At 53.0% G+C, this 23,813-nt stretch overlaps 1 protein-coding gene across 4 annotated transcripts in view; it reads right to left on the bottom strand.

Annotated features, from left to right (window-relative positions):
• MYH14 (myosin heavy chain 14) overlaps window positions 1-9,455 on the bottom strand; it is a gene marked incomplete at its 5' end in the record, with an annotated part of 57,670 nt that extends 48,215 nt beyond the window's left edge. Inside the window, 6 exons of one of the 4 annotated variants that reach the window (XM_084257724.1) lie at window positions 114-206; window positions 1,110-1,133; window positions 1,711-1,813; window positions 1,930-1,957; window positions 5,299-5,455; window positions 9,048-9,455. In XM_084257724.1, the coding sequence (XP_084113850.1) occupies window positions 114-206; window positions 1,110-1,133; window positions 1,711-1,813; window positions 1,930-1,957; window positions 5,299-5,455; window positions 9,048-9,455 (813 nt within the window). Of the gene's footprint in view, window positions 1-113; window positions 236-1,109; window positions 1,134-1,689; window positions 1,814-1,929; window positions 1,958-5,298; window positions 5,456-9,047 lie in introns of all 4 variants that reach the window. The other 3 variants (XM_084257722.1, XM_084257723.1, XM_084257725.1) reach the window with 3 other exon arrangements.
• Window positions 9,456-23,813: the final 14,358 nt, after the last annotated feature.

The following is a 23,813-nucleotide window of genomic DNA, read 5'->3' as shown; positions in this document are numbered from 1 at the left end:
CCTCAGGACCCAGGCTCCAGCTCCTTCTCCCTCAGACCCTCACATCCTGCCTCCCCCCATCACCCTCCAACACGTTCCCACGCACACAGCCAGCCACTGCCCCCGTCACTCACGAAGCGGGAGGAGTTGTCGTTCTTCACAGTCTTGGCGTTGCCGAAGGCCTCCAGGATGGGGTTGGCCTGAAGGAGCTGCCTCTCCAGCTCACCCTGCCAGGTGTGGGAGAGAATGGGGGAAGCTGACTCACTGGGGGGAGGGGATGGATGTTAGCAGCTGGTGGGGTGTCCATGTGGGAGGGGCCTTTGTGTGTATCTAGGTGTGCACCCACCACCCTGCATGCAGGTCTCGCCTGTCCTGCTGTGGAGGAGACACCTCAAAAGACATTACTGGGTGTGCAGAAAACAAAACAAGATGCAGAACATCATCAATAAGGTGATCCCATGCATAAACAATGAATTAAGAAAAAAAACACCACAAAACAAGACTGTCATTTCTACATGTTTGTTTTACAAACATTTCTAAATGTTTGTAAACATTTGGAGAAAGGTCTGCAAGGGGTCACACCAATCTGTCAACATTGTAAGCCACTCCAAGGGGAGTGAGAGGAGGAGGAAAGAATTTCACTTCATCTGATTTTGTTGTTACAGTGCACATAGTAGGTCTGTAATAACTGGACATGTGGGTGTCTGGGTGATGTGGCTTCACAGTGCCTGTTGGTCCTTTCTATACACACTCAGAAGTGTGGCAACAAGTGGTAGTTTCAGTCTCTGGGTTTTTTCATGTGGGTATCTGGGGTCAGTATGTACAGACTCATGAACACAGTAGGGCTAATAGAAAGGGCAGAGGGGCAGCACTCACACAGTCGGACCATGGCGGCATGACCCAGGTGTGTACACAGAGTAGGGCTAACATAAACAACAGGGGTGGGGGGATTGTGTTTACAGAGTGGGGTTGCACTGAATAACAGTGGGGGTTGTTGTGTGCATAGTAGGACCACCCTGAGTAGCAGCATGGCTCTCTGGCAGGTGTGACCAACGGCTGCCTTGAGCTCTGTTAGTTGGGAACAGCAGGGGTTGGGGTGACCAGACTGGAGATGATGCCCTGCTACTCACATAAGACATGGTGCCGGCGGAGCCCTGAGGAAGTCACGAGACACGAGACACGGACCAGGACAGGGACCAGGACACAGCACATGGAACATGGACAGACACAGGTGAGCCAGAGTTTCACAAGTGGACGGGGCGGGAGGGGAGCCGAGGGGCTGGAGAAACCCTCGGGTTTGGATCTTCTCTTGCCTTTCCTGGGTGTGTGACCTCCATCAACCAGCTCACCCAACCGAGCCAAGGGGTTCTCCTCTTTAACATGGGGAAATCACATAGTATTGAGTTCATGTGAGTTAAGAAATTGACACTCTGTAAGTGTCAGCACGGGCATTGCAGGTACCTAAATCCCACCAAGCACACAGTAGGTGTGCAGGAATGGAAGCACCTACTATGTGCCAGGCAGGAGAATTGGCCCCTGTGCTTCTGTGTCCACCCTGCCTCTACCCCTTGCCCTATATTGGACACACAGTGGGTGCACAGCTGCCCTGGGCAGTCAGGAGAAGACCCAGTGCCCATGGCCCTCCCCGTGGGAGGAGGGGAGGAGAGGGAGGAAGGGGAGTCTGAGGGGGTGTGGCAGGGCCCAGAGTACATCCTGGCGCTGGTCACTTACAGGGACACCCGGCTCCTTCCTGCCCTTGGGTGACGATGCCACGTGGGCGAGGTACTGGATGACCTTCTTGGTGTTCTCTGTCTTCCCGGCCCCAGACTCCCCACTTGGGGGGACAAGGGGAAGCAAAAAGGGTCAGCAATGAAGATGCCAAGTAAGCCCCACCCGTTCCGAGCCCAGCCATACCCAGCCTCCTCCAGGAAGTTCCTCCAAATTACTCACGTGCAGAGAATGGACTGATCCTCACGATCTGTAGGGACAGAGTGGGGTCTTGTCACCCAAGGGGTCTCTCGAGCAGGACCCCAGTCCCTTACACTGGCCACCTCTTTTTCAAAATCACTCCCGAGGGGTAAGGAACAGCTTAAGTTGGGTGTGTGACTCTCCTAGACTCTAAAACCACACTCTGATTAAGCCTCTGGCTGGCCGTGTGGCCCTGGGAAAGCAGCTCTCCCGCTCTGAGCCTCCACTTCCCACCCATCAAGGGGACAAGAAACCTCAACTCGGGCCTCCCCGGTGGTGCAGCGGTTGAGCGCTGGGTTGGGAAGCTGCCTGCAGCCTCTGCGGCGCTGGTTCGATCCCCGGCTGCTCCCCGGCCACCGGAGGAGGGTCCCACATGGCGCGCAGACCTCTCCTGCCGCCCGCTGCTCCCCTCAGCAGTGTACTTCGGTCCTGCCTGCTCTGCTCTCCCCTGTGACTCTGGTGAATTCTCTCACCCTCCCGCGCTTCTGACTGTACCCAGTGCTTGTATAAATAAATAAATAAATCTTAAAAAAAAAAAAAAGTTAAAAAAAAATGCATACATTGTGCTAAGATGAAAAAAGATGTAAGAATTATATAAAATAAAATATTAAAAAAAAAAAAAAAGAAACCTCAACTCAACAGAATGTAATTCACTCACTTACCTTTTCGTGAGCCCCCGCTTGTGCAGGGTGTGTGAGAACCAGACATGAGAGCGAGACCCTGGATGACAGGACTCAGCCTCTGATATAAAAACAGGTCCCCAAATGGCTGTGGGGGTGATCAGTGCCCACTAGGGGTTTCCTCTGCCCAACAAGGGCAGAGAGCACAGCTCAGCTCCTGATGTCTTCCCTGGCGTCCCCTTGAGCCTGACACACCTTCAACAAATGCACTGCCTAAGGGCAGTGAGAATGGGCCAAGGCCCCTGCCCTCACGGAGCTTCCACTTGGGAGCTTCCCCTTGGGAGGGGGGCAAAAGTCATGTGCTCGAAAACCAAAGTTGGACACACAGTCCACCAGTTGGCAGTTGGCAGTGTCTGGACCATCCCTACAGGCATCTGGTGGGCGCGGCCCAGGGATGCTGCTTAACATCCTTCAGTCTCTGAAGACTGAGCCCAGAGGCCAGTAGAGCCAGGACCGAGAAACCCTGGTCTAGAGTAATAAGGACCAGGCCTCCCCGGTGGCCTAGGGGTCAAGTCTCAGCGCAATCAACGCTATGGCTTGAGTTCAATCCCCGGCCACGGAGCTGACCTACATGGCTCAGCAGACCTCTCCTATCTCACCCACTGCTCCCCTCAGCAGTGGATTTCAGTGGATCCACCCATTCTGCTCCCCACTCTGTCTCTGGGGAGTCCTCTCTCTCTCTCTCTCTCTCTCTCTCTCTTTCTCTCTCTCTTTCTTCCCCTTCCCCCATCACCAAAGAGGCAGAGCACCCAGTCAGTGCATAATGCCCTGCGGTAGAGCCAAGTGGGAGATGTTTGAGAGGCAGAAAGGACACCAGTGAGCCTGGGGGGAGGGCAGGGCTGGAGATGGTGGAGATGTGCTTGGAGGCCATAATTAAGAGGCCTGGATAGTTTTTAAGCAGGTGGCTGGAGGCCTCTGAATAGTTTTAAGCCAGAGAGCTGCATTCAGTAGAACTTTTGAGCAAGCGGACTGATGTGGGGGCCGCGTGGCCATGGATTCAAGGCCCTGCTGCCTGTCAGCCTCGCTGTATAACTCTGGGTGAGTTTGCCCCGTGCCTCAGTTTCCCCATCTGAAAAGAGGAATTCAAAACAGCCCCTCCCTCTCCAGGCTGCAGTCAGAATTCAGTGAGAATGTTCAAAGAGGCTTCATAACCAACTAGTACAGAACTAACCTCTGTGGCCGGGTTTGTCACACACTCCGCACTAGTGGCACCTAGGAGGGGCTCACATTGACTGTTGTTCAGTTGGAGCTACTTGTCCCCATTTTACAGGCGAAGAATTGGAGACTCAGAGTGGGACAACCACTTCCCCCAGGTCACACAGCCAGCCAGAGCTTGAGAGCCGGGGCAAGAATGTCACATATCAAAACTCATAGCCCCTGGCCCTGGATGAGGGCCTGCCACACAGTGACAGGCACTGGCCGGGGGCCCTGGGTCTAGGTGCCACCTGGGCCACCCAGCGACATTGCGCTGTGCCTCAGTTTCCCCATATGGAAACCATCTACCTCAGGGGATGGCTGTGAGGTTGCATGTGCTAATTCACAGAAAGTGTTTGGCACTCACCCCTACTTACTGTACTTTTATTTGTATGCTATAATAACTAGTTTATAATAAGAGCTGAAAAGCATTCTAAAAATAAGCATACAACAAATCAGACTCAGTAGCTCAAGTCAAACAAGCGTTACCTATGATTAGTGTGACTGTAAAACCATTCCACCTATGTATGTTGGACCCTGCCTCTCAGCGTGAGCCTGGACCTGAATCCCTGGAGCCTGGGGACCTCGTGAAAACATGTGTACAGAGCCTCCACCAGTGCCCTGACTCAGCAAGTCTGGGTGGGGCCCCAATCTGTATTTCTGACAAGTTCCCAGGTGACGCTGAAGCTGCTGACGAGGGGACCACACTCTGCGATTAATCAAACCTCAAATTCATTAAATCGCTCCTTCCTCAGATAATGGGAAGTGAGGGTTTAATTGAAACTCCAGCAATTATGGGCTCCTCCCCTGAGAATCTCTGCATTACATGGTATATATATAATTACAAATACAATGTAAACGCAGCATGTATTAAATAAGGCGAGTATTTAAGTACTATAATACACAGCTGCTATGTTATGCCATAGGATAGAAAGAGATATACATTTAAAAACATTCGATGTGTATTTTAACATGCACAATATTTATTAAAGATGATATAAAAAAGTATATCATCACACTTGTGTAATTACATGTGAATTACATTATTGTGCCAGGACCGACCACATTGTCAGGAGTGAATGTCCGCTGCTTAGCCCCATGCCCTTGTTCAGTGTACAACCTGCCCAACCGTACATAGCGACCCGATGCTGCCATCTTCTAAGGGGCTGCCATTCACTTGATCACAATGTGGATCAAGTCGGCAACAGATATGTAAAATGAATGAACAGGGTAGGAATCACAGTGTCAAGAGAAGTTTTTGCAGAAGCCTGGCACCAGCTGACTCCCAAATGACACTTATTGAGAGAAGAGACAAACACAGAGATAGGCAAGAAAGTCCTGTGTGGCAGAAGCCAGCACCTTGCCCATTCAGTCCTTCTTTGGTGTTCTTCCCTGCCCCACAGAGCGGCTTCCCATTATGAAGTCCTTGACCTGTTATCTGATCCTGAACCCCCGAGCAGGAGCCATGTCCACTCACCCTGCAGCATACTCCGGTAGGCTCCCTCGGTCACTGCATACACGTGGGGTGGCACTTCGTGGCGCTTTTTGCCCCGGTACATCTCCACAATGGCCTCCGTGTAGATGGGAAGCTGCTTGTATGGGTTGATGACCACACAGAAAAGGCCAGAGTACGTCTGCATTGGGCAAGAGAAGAAGGGCCTCAGCTGCCTGCTTGCTGCTGAGCACAACTGGGCAGGTTGTGCACTGCCCAAGGATGTCCATCAAAGGGGCGGCCATTTACACCGGGACCATGTCGATTTGAACATTCGCTATAAGCATTTTCAGGCTGATGGTATCAGAGACTCAGTCCAAATTGCACTAAGGTGCTATATGGGTGAGAATTGGCCCTGAGAGAGAGAGTATGTAGCTGTGACAGTCTGCCACAGCCTGGATCCACATGGGTATCAAATGAGCATGTGCAAGTTCATCTGTTGCAGAGAGGACTGGAAAGCTTGTTCGCAGGGTGGATTCTTGGGTGTACAGAGGTGGAACTATTGCCAAAACATTATAACCGAGAGGAAATGGAGTGAGCACTGTTTGCTCAGGAAAGGGTGGAAGAGGGATAATATTAGATATTGTTGTATATTGTTAGGACATTGTCAGAGATTCCCCCGACTGTGCAGACAATATGTGCAGCACGTGCAGCCACTGGCCCCCGATAAAGGTACCTGCGGCCCTGCACGCCGACTTTGTGCCCTGCGCTTACTGGAGAAAAGGCTAAATTTCACATTCCAGCTTCGTGAAAGAGGATCTTTTTTTCCTTTTGCAGTCAAGTTCAAGGGCCCCCTGAATTTATCCATGTCCCCCAGTACGCCTGGTTTCAGGACCCTGAAATAAGAACTGTGAAGAACTGTTCCATTCGGGCCACGCAGGGGCAGTTAGACAGATAGAGAACTCGCTGGTCACCTGGCTAAACCAACCCAGAGAGCTAACTAGATGAGCCGGTTGGAGTTAGTAAACTAAGCGAGCCAGAGTTGGCTGCTTCGTGGCCTAGCTAGCAAATGATCAAACGAGTTAGCTACACAGGCAGCTGCCTGGCTAGTTAGCTGGCGAGGAGGTCACGCAGCTGGTTAGTAACAGGCCTGTTGTAAGCACTCAGCCGGCTCAAGCTCCCCCAGTAGGGTGTGGCCTGCACCAGCTGCCCAGCTCCGGTGCCAGCCTTTTAACGGTGGGAGGGTGGGTGGCCAGCCTGGAGCAGAACAACCGGTTTGCTGGGTGTCTGCCCTCCCAGCCTGGAAGACTGCTCCCCCTCTCAGGGGTGGGGCAGGCGGGCCACATTCCCTGCGAGGGTATCTCATGGCGGCTGGCGCCCTGGCCTCCACTCCTGGCAGGAGGAGAAACCCACTCCTCCGCCACCCTCCCACCCCAGGTTCCTCCCTCCAGCCACACCTTGTCCCAAGGGAGATGAGCTGGCTGTCAAGGCCAGAGAGCAAAGGGCAAAGGCTGGTACCCCCAGAGACTGCTGGGGACGCTCGGGTTGCTTGGGCACAGCTGAGGAAGCAGCGACAGACCCTCCCCCTTCAACATCTCTTTCCCTTCCCCCCCCTCCAGTTCCAATGCCCTCCTCCACCTCTCCTCAACCCATCCAAGCTCCCCAGACTCTCAGCTTCCTCCTTGAGAAACCAGGGGCACACCCCACTTCATTATGGGAGCCTGGGGATTAAGGCAGTTAATGAATAAAAACTACAAGCAAGGTGCGGCCTCAAAGGCACTCCAAATATGGGTCCTGGGAGTCTCAGGTTACCCGGCTCATCCGGGAGCTGAGAGCCTGCTCAGACTTCAAAGCCAAGCCATGCCAGTTCAGATTCTAACAAGGCATCTTCTAGCTGCTCACAGGGCGACACCCCTCTGGACCCCAGCCTCCACCCCGGGAAAATGGGCCTGTCAAGCCCCGATCCCTAACAGGACCAGGAGAGAAAAAGGCACTGCATGGAGCATCACGGGTGTTGGACAAACGGCCCCCTTTGGGCTCTTGCACCTCAGGAGAGAGCCCCAGACCCTGAGCCACTCAAGGTCAAAGAGCCTATGAATGGCAGAAACTGGGTTTCTGGAACCAGGGACACCCCACTTTCCACTGGGCAGCACCACCTTCCCCTCTACTAGTCGGTCAGTCCACCTGTCTTTGTAAATCCCGGGTAGGAGACAAGCAGAACGGGGCACACCGCTAGCATCTAGCTGGATGGCTACTTTTGGGGTTTCTCATCCTCATCAGAGGGGACAGAACAGCCATCCAAGAGCCCACGTTCTTTCCATGTCACTTCCACCGGTCATGTCTCAAGTTGCTGGCTAACTGGCAACAGATTTAGCTCGTTTTTCCCTGACAGTCCTACCTGGTAGCCTTCCTAGTCTAGTGGTGAGCAGGTGGGGTCTGGAGTGGCGAGGAGAGGACCTGAGTTCGAATCCCGACTTTCGTGCTTCATGAGTTAAAGTTGTTTTTGTATTTTTTTTTTAATGTAAAACCTGAACTATTCCTTTTAAGGCTTTAGCTAAGTATTTCATGGTTTTGTGGCCAATTTAAATGAGCCGCAAGAACTCTGAGCTGTGTTTGGAGCGAGTCTCTGGGGCTCAATGCCCCCATAACTTCTTCATGGCTGTGACCTGGGCTCAAGTCTCTTCACATTCCTGAATGTCAGGTGATAACAGTCCCTGGCCCAGGGGTGAGCTGATAACCCACCCTCAGCATTCAGAACAGTCCTTGGCACATCACGAGTGCTCAGTAAATATTTGCTAACCACCCATTATTATTATTTTTCAGTTATTGTTGTTGACATTCTTTGTCAATCTCTCTAATCCTGTTTTCTCTGAATAATCCTCTGACTGCCCATTAGAGCCACCCTAGAAGCGTATTAAAAATACCAATGCCATCACCCCAACCCTCCAGAACCTGATTTAAATGGGTCCGGGGTGGGGCTTGGGTGCTGGTATTTTTTAAAAATTCCCCAGGTGATTCTGACAAGAAAGGATGTTTCAGAACTGCCCTGCTCTATGCATTAGTTGTAAAGACTAAATAACTGCCATCAAATGCTGGAACAGAAACTAGACCACCATAGTCAACCTCACTATCATCAACCCCACTTTAATCCCAAAGGCCTGCGCAGCAAAGTGGGGGGCAGGGCCGTGAGCCAGACCACCCAGGTCTGCCCCGTCCAACTGGATGACCTTGGCCAAGGCACTTGACCTTCCTGTGCCTCGGTTTCTTTATCTGTGGAATGGGGACAAAATGCTGTATGATGTGAAAAGGTACTGAGATGATAAATTTTAGGGTGCCTACTACAAGCTTCGCGGATAGTTTTTCTTCTTATTAAATCTCTCTGGGCCTCAGTTTCCTTTCAGATAAAATGGGGATAATAATAGACTCCACCCCGCCTAAGGTGAAATGAGATAAGTTTGTCTTTGAAAGGCATGTAGCACAGAGCCCGCAGGTTTTCATGGTTCTCATCGATTTTTACTACAGACACAGAGCCCCTTCTTGAAAGCTTGTGGAGGGTTATAGCTGAGAATCCAGAATTTTTATACTTTCGGAAATGGTAAAGTGCCCCCACGGTTAGGTGCCACCCCCTCAGGCCCGAGGCAGTCCTGGTAATGGGCTCACTTGTAGTTTGACAACCAAGTGTGGAAACAGTCCACCCTGCGGGATAAACTACAAATAGTCTCCAGTCGATTGAATGGGGTGCTGACACCAGCCCCCCCACCCGCAATGCCCTGGCGGGGCAGGAGGCCACTCACGTAGATGAGGCCGGAGTAGTATCTCTCTCGGAGGTTGTGCAGCACCGAGGCCTCGTTGAGACAGGTCAGCTCGGCCATGTCCTCGGCCTTGCTGAACTTGGGCGGGTTCATGCGCTGGATCTGGTCCCTCGGCAGACGCATACGCCGCCCACTCTCGGCCAGTTCCACCTCGGCCTCTTCCCCGCTCTCGTCCCGGAGCGCCGCCGCCTCGAACCCGTGCACCTCCGAGGGGACCCACACCAGGCGCCGCGCCGTCCACTCCACCTGCGGGGACATGGCCGAGCCCGCGGGCACGCCACCCACGCCAGGCCCGGGGGGAGTGAAGAGGAAAGGCTGGGCGGCCTCTGGCACTGGACCCGGCCTGAGAGGCCCCTTCCTCCCGGGCACGCTCACGGTCACTGCTGCCATGGTCTGCAGGGGAGAGAAGAGGGTGGAGGTCAGGAGTGGTTCCCTCCAGCCTTTCTGCACCAGACCTTTCTACGCTTCTGCAAAAATGGGTGGAGGAGTCTCCCTTACTGTTCCATTCATTTACTTCTCTAGCCAGCCATTCATTCACTAAGTATTTAATAAAGCGAGGCGGGGAGCCAGGCACAGCAAAGAACACTCCAGAGAGAGATGCAGGCCTTCCTAAGGTGTTTACATTCTAGCCCGTGCTTGGACATACCGGAGCCTCCCCCTCTTGTCTCAGCCTCCAGCTCCCCACCCACCAGACCCAGCCTGCGCGTTCCCCACCCCACACGGGGGTTACTGGGTGCTTGAAGTGGAAACCCCAACCTGAGATGCAGTTCTGAGTTGCGATACACACCCAATTTCAAAGACTTAGTGCAACAAAAGGCTAGTTGGTATATTTATATCTGGTGACATGCAGCGATCTACCAAGTTAAGTAAAATCTGTCCCCTCCATGAATGTCACCTGTTCCTTTTTGCTTTTTGTATTTTTGGTGTGGCTACTGGAAAATTTTAAATTACACACTTGGGCCCGTGTTACATTTCTATCGGACAGCACGGTTCTAGCCCTGGGAGACAGATAAAAAGATAAAAGAGCAAATTACACAGTGAGTTAAATGGTGAGAAATACCAAGGAGAAAAATAAAGCCGGGGATGGGGAATGTTAGGGTTGAGTCCAGGTTTTAATTGGGGTGGCTGAAGAAACTCTCTGATGTGGCATTTGAACAAAGACCAGAGGGAGATGAAGGGAGAGAGTCATGGGAAAGTAGACAGGAAAAGCTCTCCAGGCTGGGAAAACAGCCAGTGCAAAGGCCCTGGGGCAGGAGTGTGCCCGTGACTGTGGCACTGCGAGGGGCCAGAGTGGCTGCAGCCAAATGATGGAGGCAGGTAAGGGTCAGACTGGGTCCTGGTGGGGACTTTGACATGTTAGATATGAGCCCTCAGAGGCTAGCACTCAGGCTCCCTGGCCACTTGGGTCTACCCGCTTGAATGTTGTCCCTCAGTTAATAGATCATCCTCTCCCTTCCCTGAGACCTGGCTTCTTTCTATTATAGCGGGGAGATGGGTCCATTGATTCACCCCTCCGTTCAGTCAATACTCCCTGAAGGCATTCAAGTACAAGGCTCATCATCATGAGGTGAGTCTGCGGCCCAAATGTGGGGGCAAGCCTGCTTTGATGGGTCCGGTACGGGGTGATCCGCTTCTCGGCTCAGACTCTCACAAGCCAAAGTGGGTTAGGGGCTTTCACGGAGGCGCTGGGTGAGCCAGAACAGTATCAGATGCCTCCCAGCCCTCCAAGGAGCCACAGACAGCAACGCCAGAGCCACCGAAGCATCGCAGTCTAGAAAAAATAGGCTCCCGGCCCCTCACTGCTTGGCTGCCGAAGGAGTCAGCCTCCAAGCCCCCCACTGCCTCATGTCCCCACCATTGATGACCACCCCCACCACACTTGTCTCCCCCAGTGTATGGTTGCTCCTGGAGGCACCCCTGGCTGGAGCAGTCCCTCCAAACACCCAGCTCTCCTGGAGACACCCCAGATCAGGTTCCAGCAGGCTCCTCTCTTCCCCTTAGATCTCTCACTCCAGAAATGAGCCACTGCCACTGGGACCCTCTCCTCACAGGCCCCAGCATGCAGGCTTGGGCCCCAGGGATGCAGATGCACTGAGAGTTCAAACCCTGGGCCCCCAAACTCTCAAAGTGTAGGGCTCTACCACCATGGGATGGCATTTCTCCACCTTCCAGGCCCCAAATTACCAAGGCTCACCCCAGGCTGCCAGTGTGGCCTTGATCCACCCACAGCCAAGCTCTATACCCAGGACTTTACCCCCATCTCACCCCACCCCACCCCACCCACTTCCTCTGCAGCTCAGCCTTTGACCAGGAAGGGTTTGGTACTTTTTGCAATCACCCAGCCCCAGGCTTCCCCTCTCCCAGTCGGACTCTGGTCCTGTAACACCCCCCCCTACCCGGCCCCCAAACGCAGGAGTCTAGGCCACCAGCACCCTAAAATTCCAGGACCAGGGAATCTGAACCCCCAGGCCCTCCCTTGGACCCACAAGTCAAGAGGTGGGTCACCTCACTGTGGCCAGCTAGTAGGAGGATACCCAGGACATCCCAGACTCTGGGCCACACAGCCCAGCAGGAGGCCGAGCCCTTCCGCAGCCCCACCCATCGGCCCGCACAGGGCGCCTCTGCCGGTCTCTGGCTGCCATGGGCAGGCACTTTCACCTTTCCTGGGGGAGGCAGAGGCTGCCGGGCTGGAAAGGAAAAAGGGCCAGGGACCCGCCCCACGCCAGGAGTTGGAGCCCTTGGCATCCAGCCCTCTGCCCTCAGCCTCGCGCTAGGATTCAGGAGTTCCCTGCCCCCCCCCCCATCTGAAATCTAGGGGCCCCAGCCCCTCCTCCCTCAGACCCGGGAGTCTGGATCCCCACTCCCTGCCCCCTCGGACGCGGGAGTTCAGACCCAGCCCTCCTCCCCGGGCCCCTGGAGTCTCGCCTCCCAGCCCTGCCTCCCTGCAGACCCAGGGAGCCGCACCCCCACGCGGTGCTGGCCCCAGAGCTGTCCTCCCTCGAGGCGGAGAGTCTCCGTTCGGACCCGGGATCCGGCCCCCGGTCCCCAACTCCCCTTCTCGAGTTCAGGCACCCGAGCGTCCACGCCCATCCCCAGAGACCCACACGGCGCCGACCCGGCCCCCTCCACCGGCGATCCAGCTACCTGGGGCCCGGCCCGTGCGGGGAGCGGGGAGATGGGGCGGGGGCGCGGGATTCCCGGGTCCGCAGGCGAGCTCTCAGGTGTGGCTGCCTCCTCGGTCCAGGCGGGGCGGGGCCACGGCGCGTCCCCGGACAGAGCCGGCTCTGATGTCACCCACACCTGCCCGGCTCGCGGAGGGGGCGGGTCGAGGCGCTCCAGGGCCCCAGACGAGGGGCGGGGGCAGCGGCAGCGGGTGAGCCCCGGGCCAGGTGGGCGGCGGGCGGCGACAGCGCCCGGGGCGCCTCCTCCCCCTGCAGGACCCGCCAGCCCTGAGGGCTGAGGGACTGTGGGTTCGACTCCTGCTCAAGGTTTCCTGGCCTCAATTTTCCTCTCAGCGAATAAAATTCTGCGGGAGAAAGTCTAGCCCAGCGCTTGAACAAGCAAAGCCTCCCGACATCACTTAATCCCTCTGGGCCTCAGTTTCCCCAGTCTGCAAATGAAACAATACAAGGCACAGAGGGTGCTTGGGAGGACCAGGGAGGTGACACTTCGGTCCCTAAAGGGTGATGAGCGCACCTACTGTGCTCCGAGGGTTCTCTCTGCTCTTGGACTAGTTTTAACTCATTGAATACCTCACAACCAAGGAGAGAGGAGAAAGGAATGATCAGCGTCTACCTTTCTCCGATGGGGAAAGTGAGGCAGGGAGAGCCGAGGTACTGCCCCAAGGTCACATGATCGGTAGGAAGGGGAGCTGGGATTTAGCCGAGACCTTAGCTGCCATTGTGAAAAAAGGGAGTTGGAAGGAACGTAGTAGGTCCTCAGAGATGTCTGTTCCTCCTCCCAGCTGGCAACTCTCGGACCTTGCTGCCCAGTTTATGCCAAGGGACCATGGCCTTCTTTAGGGCCTCTGTCGGGTCACACAGGTTAAAGGACATAGCACGTCACTGGTCTCCTAAGTGTTATTCGCAGCCCAGTCTCCCTGCTACGCTGCTCCCTCTGTCCAGTCTGTTTTCCCTTCTCTGTAAAATGGGTATAATATAATTCACCTCTTGCAAATCGAATTAAATTATTTAGCTGCGAAAATAAAAGCGCCCAATCAGGAGCTCAAATATGTGTTTCCCCCTCCCGGCCACCCCCTCAGTGCCTCCGCCAGTCGCGACCCCTCTCTCTCCTCCGCAATTTTTGCAAGTGAAAAGAGACACCTTCCTCCGGGGGGCGGGGGGTGGAAGACGATGACTCAGGTATTAAGGCGTGCTGGGTCCCAAAGCGAACCTCAGCTACCGCATCTACGGAACAGGGCTGAGGCCTCGAGCGCGGACCCGGACCCCGGCTCGCACACAGTAGGCTCTGCTTGCACACAGTAGGAGAAGTGTGGCGAGGGGTCGGGCGCCCCGCCGCCGTCGGCTGCGCGCCCAAGGTGAGCGGTCGAGTCGTCGGCCCTCCCCCGCCGCCCGCGCCGGCCCCCGGAGCCCGGGCCGCAGCCCCCGGACTCCAGCCTTCCCCGGTCCAGTCCCGCTCGGCCGACCCCGGCGGGCGGCGGGCCGCGATCACTCACCGGCTTCCAGGGCCGTCCGGAGGCTGAGGCCTGGGGAGAACGAGGGGCGGGCCGGCCGGCACAGCCCCGCCCACACGAGCACAGCAGGGGCCTATCGGCGGCCTCTGCGGCAAGTGACGGCCCCGCCCATGGGGGGACGCGGCCGCCAATCAAGGAGAGCGGCTTTAGGGTGGAGCCAATCAGAAGTTGCCGGAGCGTGCCAGCCGTGGGAAAAGAATGGAGCCGCGCGCAGGGCCAGGCAGCGCGGTCGTGGGCGGACCGATCCCGGGGCTGACGGGCAGGGGGTGCCGCCACTGGCGAGGCGCGGGGGGCGGCCGGCGGCGGGAGGCCCAAGGGGCCGGGGTGAATGGGCCGCTTTGTGCGAGGGGCATGAATGGGGGCCTTTGTGAGGACCGGCCTGGGGTGGGGGGGCGATGGGAGGCCGGAATGCCTGGGTCCCTCGGGAGCCGGCGGACAGAAGAGTCGGAAGAGAGAATTCACTTTTGTGGAACGGCGACCGCGTACCAGGCTCTCATCCTCCGGGAGGTGTGGGCAATGCCATTGTAACAGGGTGGTCCCCAGGAAAGGTTCCAGGTCTCCTCTGCAGCTTCTTCTCTCCCTGCTCAGCTCCACCCTACTCTTGGGTGGGGTAGGAGGCCTGGAACCTCCCCCCTCTCCTGGGGACCACCCTGTTACATTATCAGCAATAATAATGGTCATTATGGAGTGCCTGGTGTAAGCCAGCAGCTGTACTAAAGGCGGTACCTGCACGAACTCATTTAATCCTTGCCACTATCCCTTGGAATTGATGCCCTTAAGATCGTCATCCTCCAGATGAAGTAAACCCAAGTTGAGAAAGACCAAGTTAATTACTTCGAAGTCCTAGCACTGGCTAGCGGCAGAGAAGAGACCAGGGTCCAACCCAATCTGACTCCAGAACTCGTGCTCCTAAGCGCCATGCCAGACCCAAAGGTAGGTTAAGGCTTCCCAGTTTACTGGTGGGAAAACTGAAGCCCTAGAGAGGCAGGAGACTTCCCAAGGCGACACTGATGGAGGCTGAGAGTAGAAAATTTAGGATGGAGGTGTCGCAAGACCAGGAGCTGCAGGCTGGATAGACGTGGGGAAGAGAGGTGTTAAACAAATGAGAAGTCTTTGGGCGCCGACAGCTATGGCAAGAATCAGGCTGCTGAAAAGGGTGTCTGGAGGTGCAGACCAGAGGAAGGGTTTGGAGGTGGAGGCCATTGTAGAGAATCCCTGGTTCTATAAAACAACCTAGCCACACCCTAGAAGTAGTTAATTTAACAGTAGTTCGCAATTCCACAAAGGAATGGACCCTCCCAAAAAGAAGACTGTATCAGTGCAATCTCTGCCCTGCCCAGAGGCAGCTCTCCTGCCCTCCTGTGTCTCTGATCGTGACCTTTCCTTTCCTTTCCTTTCCTTTTTATTTCTTTTAAAGATTTACCTATTTATTTATACAAGCACTGGGTACAGTCAGAAGCACGGGAGGGTGAGAGAATTCACCGGAGCCAGAGCCAGGAACAGAACAGGCAGACTGACAAAGAAATACACTGCTGAGGGGAGCAGCGGCGCGGCAGGAGAGGTCTGTTGCGCCATGTGGGACCCTCTACGGTGGCCGGGCATCGAACTGGCGCTGCAGACGCTGCGGGCAGCTTCTCAGCCCAGCGCTCAACCGCTGCAACAACAGGGGAGGCCTTCCTTTCCTTTTTAATATAATGCACCTTCCCTTTTGGATATAACTAAACGTGTTTGCTTCGTGGGGAAATTCGCCATGTGCTGCTGAAAGGGGATTTCTGGGACACTCTTCTCGGGGGTAACCGGAGCGCCCCATTCTCTGAAACCAACACCTCTCCAAAATGACATCACCTACGTCCATGGCTAGCTTGCGGGCAGACCCCACATCATTGATCTCTGAGCTGCATCCCCATCTTCCAGATGTACACTGAGACCCCAGACGGGGTGATCACCTGCGGTGGGGTCAGAGAGCTACCTGGAGGTGGCCACTGCCCACTTCTTCAAAAATGGGCAACCTGATCCCATGAAGGGGAAGCAGTGATAAACAGCTCACATTTATGAGGCCTGACTGCACCTATGAGTGCATCCTCAAGCCAGGCTATGAGGTTGGCAATGTCATTATATCGGGGGAACTGTACGTTCTGAATGAACTCCGCCCACTGATGTTTTCCACACTCCATTCCACCTACATGCCAAAGATGCCAAGCGCCGAGGACTACAACTCCCATAATGCCAGAGACCGGCCGCGACGCTTGACTTCTTGGCGTGGGGGTTGCTGGGAACTCAGGGCGGAGCTAAGCGGCCATACTTGGTCAAGGCCGGACACAGTGGACCTGCCGGCTGGGACCTGCCTGCCCTCAGCGCGCGCCGGGGTCGCTGCTCAGACGCGTGACAGGTAGGAGGTATTCACCAACTTAGCTCTTTATATTGCTCTCTCTGCGTGCTCCCCTCTTCCATCCCCTCGGAAATAAGCCTTTTATTTACCTTTCTCTGTGTGCCTGCCCTCGGGTCTTGTCCTGAGTTTTGCGTTGAGCGCGCGGTGAGGACTCCCACCCAGGCCACCCCGTTTCCCTTTGGGGCTGTCCTGTAACACCAGGGTACCGCAGTGAACAGGCGGCTTGCGTTTGAGGCCTGACCGTCTGCACCTGTCAGCGCATCCTCATGCCTGAGAGGTTGGCACTAGTTACCCGACTTCCTCGACCAGCTGCGTGCCCAGGGGCTCCTGGCTGCTGCTGGTGGTGGCAGAGCTTCCAGTGGGCCAGAACCTCGGGGTCGATGCCCTTCACCAGGACGCAGCCCACGGGCCCCGCCACTCCCACCGAGCGAATTCCTTGGAAGCACCCCCACCTGTGCTGGTCGCTATGTGTCTTGTATCCTGAACTCACTGGATTCTCTCAATAATTGGTATTTTTATTATCCCCATTTGACAGACAGAAAGCTGGGGTTGAGATGACGGTCCCACGCCCGAGAGCGCCAGGAAAGAGCATGGGCTGGGACACCACAGAACCTGCAGCAGGAAGGAAAGCGGGGGCCATAATCTGCCTGGTAACTGGTGACGTCACCAATCCCAGACCACCTTCAATCTACCTGGCAACCAGTGATGTCATCATTCCCGACCGGCATCATGTCACCCAGGTTAGTAGCGACTTCATTAATTCTGCTGTTAACGGGATATTGATGACATCACCAAATGATGTAATGCACTTCCTTTTGCTGAGAGTGTACCATGAACTGGATGCCTATGCTGAGCACTTTAATAATTGGCTGATATATATCAAGTGCTTCATATGTGCTAAGCCCTGCTCTCTCCCTATATCTATTAAATCCCATAGTCCTCCTGGTAACTCTTAAGTGGAAGGTTCTAGTTTTAGACCCACTTTGCATTGAGGGCTCCATCCAATTTGCAGAGCTGGAAGCATCCCAGCTGAGATATGAAACCAGGCAGCAGGGTTCCAAGACTTTGGCATGCAGACTGCTCTATGTACCCGAATAATGGCTAGATCTAGAAAGCCAAATCCAAAAAAGCCCTCTGCCCCCACCTCAGAGCCCTCCGCCTATCCACCATCCAAGCGTGCCATGAGGGTCTTCAGGATAAAGCCCCAGACTCATCCCCTTGCTGGTCAAGACCTGCCTGCCATGCCTTCTTTTCTTCAGCCCAGGATTTTCCTCATCATTAACTCATAACTACCTGATTATGCAGAATCTGTGTAATGGGTGGCGCAGGCGCAGGGACGAGTCAGCAGGGAGCTACGTTACCGTACAAAATAAAATGTTGGAGCAGAAAGGAGAGGCAAGAAGACTGTGAGTGTTGGGAAATTTTTGAGCAAGGAAAAAGTTGGGGTAGCAGCTCCTGTGTCCAGTGAGGACTTAAGGGGCCTGAGTCTGAACAGAGAATAAAAGAGGAAGCAAGAGCACACTAAGTTTCACTGCAGGTCCTGACTCTTCTGCTACCTGGACCTTCTCCCTGTGGCAGAGATTTGAATGAGGCCTGTATTTTATTTTTGGCCGCTGGGCACCATTCTGCATGCGGCTTGGCACTGGGGCTGACTCCAGGAAAAGCAAGCCAGTGGCCGTCTGTGGGGTACGGGTGAGTGATGGACTCAGCTCTGTGGCCATAAATATGTACCGAGGGCTACTAGATATTGTTTTAGACCAGGGATCAGCAAATTTTCTTTAAAAGGCCAGACAGGAAATGTTCTCAGCTTTGCAGGCCAGAGGGTCCCTGCACTGAATGCTCCACTCCAGTAGCAGGAAAGCAGCCACAGATGTTATGGTAGTGAATGGCTGCTGTGGCGTTTCAATACAATGTTATTTGCACAAATAGGAATAGCATGGTTTGACCCTGTGCCATAGCTTGCAGACCACTGATCTGAATGCTGACAAAACCTGGGAAACAAAGATAATCCCAGCCCTTACAAAACTGTATGGCAGGCAGTGTCCATCCCTGGCTTTGGTCTCCCTCAGAGTTAAAGCAAAGTCCTATCTTCCCTGGCCTCATTTGCCCTCTCTTCTCTCTCTTCCCATCATCTCCCCCTTGCTTACTCTGCTCTAGGCCCCCTGGCCTCCTTAATGCTTCTCAAACACAGCAGACTCGGTCCTGCCTCAGGACCTTTGCACATGCCATTCTTGCTACTACAATACTCTTCCCCTAGATAGTCACATGCCCCCTCATCTCCTTCCAGTCTTTGCTCAAATATCACCTCCTCTGAAGCTTTCTCTGAGTACCCTTTTCCCTAGATTCCTGATACCCCTCAGCCTGCTCTGACTTTTCCTTTGCCAGCTCTCATCATCCTCCAGTTGCCAATGATTCACTTAATACGTTTATTGTTTATTGTCTGATGCCCCCAACTAGAATGTCAGGTGGGGATCTGTGTCTGTCTTGTCCCCTGCTGTTTCCCCAGTGTCTACAGCAGAGCCTGGTGCACAGTGGGTACTCAGCAAGTAATACTTGCCAAAGCAATGAATGCATACTGGAGGCAGACACAGCCTGGACAAGTGAAAACATAATCATAGAGCATAGTGCAACTTGCAATAAGTGTTAGGAAGAAAAAAAGTAATGGAGGTTAGAGATAACTGGGTTTTCCTTTTATAAAGGGGGGGACAGGGGCCTCCCTGGTGGAGCAAGGGGTTAAGACACAATCTATGAAACTCTTTGCAGCCACTGCAACATGAGTTCGATTCCCTGCCAGGGAGTTACCCACATGGTGCTGCAGACCTCTCCTGCCTCACCCACTGCTCCCCTCAGCAGTGTATTTCAGCCAGTCTGCCTGTTCTGTTCCCCACTCTGTCTCTGGTGGGTCCTCTCACCCCCCACACCTCTGGCCTATACCAGTTATTGAATGCATGAATAAATAAATCTTTTTTAAAATGGGGGGCCAGGGGAAGTCTTTCTGAGCATGTGGCATTTGGACTGGAAGAACAGTTGATATAGGTAAAAAATAAGTGAATGTTAAATTGATGGAATTAATGGTGAGTAGGTAAACAAAGGGGTGAATAAGGGAAGAGATGATGGGTGAATGGATGGAGTGGATGGATAATGAATAAGCAAGTGAGGGGGTGGCCTCGCTGATGCACAGCACTATGAAGCTATCCGCAGCCTCTGCAGCACGAGTTCGATTCCCAGCCAGGGAGCAACCTACATGGCGCATAAGACCTTTCTTGTCTCGCCCGCTGTTTCCCTCAGCAGTGTATTTCAGTCACTCTGCCTGTTCTGTTCCCCACTCTGTCTCTGGTGAATCCTTTCACCCCTCAAACCTCTAGCCTGTACCCCAGTTCTTGCCTGCATAAATAAATCTTTAAAAAAAAATAAAACAAGTGGGCAGAAGGATGGAAGAATTAACCAATACATAAATGGGTGGAGTGACAGGTGGATGGATAGATGGACAAACAAATAGATGGATGGATGATAGATGGATGGGTTTGTGGAAGGAAGGATGGGTGGATGATGGATGGATGGATAGACAACGGACAGATTGATAAACAGCCTTTCATGCATCCATACCTTTGCACTTGCTGTGTCTCCTGCTTGTTACTCCCTCCCCCTGCTCTACTCCCAGGGAACCCCACTCCCCAAGGCCACCTCTGCACTGAGTGTGTAGAGAGCTCCCTGGCCTCACTTCGCCCCCATGCTGTGCCCCACCACAGTCTCCTACTGATGCTCCAGTCCCACTGGGATTGTGATGAGCTCATCTGAAGGAGCTCTGGGTGGTGAGAACAGGCTCTAACTTAACATCTGGTCCCTGTGCTCCCCAACATCGAGCCATGTGTGCCAGAGTCTGCAGGAAGCCACGGCTTATCGACGACCAAATTGCTCTACTACCTAGCCCTCATCCTCTCTGGGAGACAGTGCTAATTATAGTTGCCCTCTGCTGGCTCTATGTACCCGGACTCATTCGGATGTATAAGCCCTAGGAAGAAAGAACTGTCAATAGTCCCTATCACAGATGGAGAAATCATAGCTGGGAGAATTTAGGGTGTCGCCCCAGGTCACACACCCCAGCTAAGATTCCAGCAGGGGAATCTCTCAATCATCAGTGCTTTACTTCTGAGAGGTCCCCAGAGGCCTATCATGGTCACCTCGGGATCCGTAGTGCTCAGTTTTCACCTGGGCAGGTGCTTGGACCCACCCGGAAGTGTCAACTGCATAGACATAGGGAAGGTCTGGGAATCTGCATTTTGACAAGTTCCCAGGTGATCAGGTGGCAGGTGGTTCTTGATCAGACTTGGACCAAAACATGCTTCATCTATGCTTTCTTTTTTCTCCTCACCTCCTGCTGATTGATGGGCCTCCAGTCCATCAGCCAGTATTGTCAACTTGACCCTCAAAGAGTCTCAGATCCTGATCCCTTGTTGCCACCCCCAGTGCTACACTTACATCCCTCCTCAACAGCTCTCCTGTGTCTCCCATCTCATTCCAAATACACACAAAATTGCCACTGAAAATGCAAGACCCTGCAGGTTATGGTCCCCTACGTCCCCACCTTGACCTCACCTCCCTCCCTCTCCCCCTCACTCACTGCTGCAGCCTCACCACCCTCCTCACTGTTCCTGAACATACCCAGCATGCTCCCCCCTCAGGACCTTTGCACAGGCTGGTCTCCCTTCTGCCTAAAAAGCTCTTCCTCCCAGGCATCTCCAAGACTCACCTCCTCCTCCCCATTCCATTCTTGGCTTAAATGTTACCTTGGCAACGAGAACTCTGACTGCCCTGTTTCATATCACAGCTAGGCCCAAGGCATCCCTCTCCCCTTCATTTGTTCCCTTGTTTGTGTCTTTCCACAGCATTTGTAACCTTTTCTCATCTTATATCATTTACTTCTTTACTGTGCTTGTTATTTATCATCTGTCTCTTGGATCACAGACTATCAGCCCTGTAGAGGGTGGGACAGCACCCTCTCTCTCCAGCACCTAGGACAGTTCCTTGCACACAGTAAGTGCTCTGTAAATAATCTGTGACAGAAAACCTTTTAGGAATTCTGCTCCAGATTCTGCTCCACCTGGTTGGATGGGGAGCTTTTACTTCTTCCTTATTTGTATATACCACGGGCATTTTCTAAAGCAACAGTTACCTTATCATCAGAAAGTGGAGGGGGGAAGGCCCCTAAAGCTATTTATTAAAATATGAATTTCTTCTCAAATTAACACAATTTTAATTGTAAAAGGTGGAGAAAGGTCAAACAAGAGGGTAATAGTTCCTTTGACCAGTACCTCATTTCTCACTTCTCCAACCAGCTGTAATCCTGATAATATTTTGGTGTGGAATCTTCCAAAATAGTTACTATTTATTTACATCAGGGGTCAGCAAAGGACAGGCTCCAGTAATATCTGGCCCACTGCCTGTGTTTGTCAATAAAGTTTTATTGACACACAGCCATACCCATTGGTTCATGTATGGTCTGTGCTGCTTCACAGCACAAGAGCAGAGTGGAGAAGTCATGATGAGACTGTATGATGCTCAACATTGAAAAAATTTCATATTTGAGACTTTACTGAAAAATTTATCAAGCTCTTATATAAAAAGATGAATTACTGGGGCCTCCTTGGTGTTCTAGGAGTTAAGTCTCCGTGCTATCACTGCTGCTGCCTGAGTTTGATCCCCCGCCAGGGAGGTGACCTACATGGCGCAGCAGACCTCTCCTGTCTCACCCGCTGCTTCCCTCAGCAGTGTGTTTCAGTAGATCTGCCTATTCTGCTCCCCATTCTGTCTCTGATGAATCCTCTCACCCTTCACATCTCTGGTCTATACCCCAGTTCTTGTATGCATAAATAAATAAAAATAAATAAATGAAAGTCTCTTTCATTTAAAAAAAGGGACTTTTTAATGAACTACTGAAAAAACTTCCTTATGATATCTGGTGTTTAAGAAACAGAATCATGGGCCTCCCCGGTGGCGCAGCGGTTGAGCGCTGGGTTGCGAAGCTGCCTGCAGCCTCTTCAGCCGGTTCTATCCCCGGCTGCTCCCCGGCCACCGGAGGAGGGTCCCACATGGCGAGCAGACCTCTCCTGCCGCCCGCTGCTCCCCTCAGCAGTGTACTTCGGTCCTTCTGCCTGCTCTGCTCCCCACTCTGGCTCTGGTGAATTCTCTCAGCCTCCCGCGCTTCTGACTGTACCCAGTGCATGTATAAACCAAACAAACAAACAAATAATAAAAATAAATAAAAAAAAAAGAAAAACAGAATCATATTTGGTGTTTTTAACTGCAATTTGTTTTTCTTAGTTAACCATATGTCTTGAGGAACTTTCTTTGCTTCCACATTGAAATTATCTCCATCTTTTCCACACCTGCATAGTATTCCAGTCAGTCTATGCAGTCATGCATTGCTTAACAATGAGGGTATTTTCTGAAAAATGCATTGTTAGGCAGTGCTGTCATTGTGCCCGTGTCATCAAGTCTCATTATGGTAGACCCTGCTTCACTTCTTCCAGATACAAGTGCCACTGTGTTTGTGGTCTGTCATTGACCAAACATCATTATGCAGTGCATGACTGTGATACCTCTGACCCCTGCCCTATTAATGGAGCACTTAGTGATTTTCCATTTTTCACTTTTACAAATAACAATCCAGAGAACATTCTTCCTACTTCCACATAGGAATATAGCTGGATTAAGGAGTATGAGTATATAAAAGCAGTTGAGTTTTCAATAGATGTCACCAAACCACAGCAGTGCTATTTTCCTTTTCAAGAAAGAAAATGAAAAGGAAACCAGTCCCACCAAGGATTTATTATCCTGTGAGAGGCTCCATTCCTCAGAGAGGTGTGCCTATAATCTCCGGATGCCAGGAGATACTCTGGACTTTCTGAGCTGTCTGTACTGGCTCTTCCTTCTCCAGCTTTCTCGACCTTGAAAAATGCAGCTAGGGCCTCAGAGCTACCTTAGATGACTGGGTAGAATAGTCTGACATCAGCTATGCACATAACTTGCAGTACATTTGCAAATAGGAACCCACAGGGAGGTGCGGTTAGTGTTCCCTGACCACACCCAGAACGTCCAAGGCAGCATGAGGGGTGGGAGTGGAAGCATTAGGCCACTAACATGGATGAGTGGGTCCGGTACTGGGGGGCTGGGTATGGAAACGGGAATGGACTCTGCCCCTGGTGTTCTAGAACTAATAAATCAGAGAACAAGGAGACACCCTCAAATACTGAGTGTAAGGATTATTGCCTATCTTTCCTATGGATTTAGAAGATATGGTTATACGAAGCAACACTCTGTTCTGCTGGGTGACCCCCATGGAGAATGCATGCATGTCAGATGTGTTCTGCTTTGTCCATGGGTGCTGGGGAAGAAAAGGAGCCAGGCTGAGGGATTAAAGGCAAGAAGAAAAAAGAAAGCAAAGTAGGGATGTGGACAAAGGGTAGAGAGATGAGAACAGAGAGACACAACTCTGAGCGCCTAACTCCACCCTCTGCAAAGAACATGGCCTGGTGTATCAGCTCTCCAAAGCCCTCCCAGCCCTCCATCTTTTTCCAGCCAGAACTTTAATCCTGCGCTTACCACAATGATTTGAGCACACTGAAAACACTCAACAAATAAAAGCTGTTAGTGATACCATTATTAA

This window comes from Talpa europaea, assembly GCF_964194135.1.
Source record: "Talpa europaea genome assembly, chromosome: 16".
Taxonomy (NCBI): Eukaryota; Metazoa; Chordata; class Mammalia; order Eulipotyphla; family Talpidae; genus Talpa; species Talpa europaea.
This window is presented reverse-complemented; position numbering and strand designations above follow the sequence as displayed.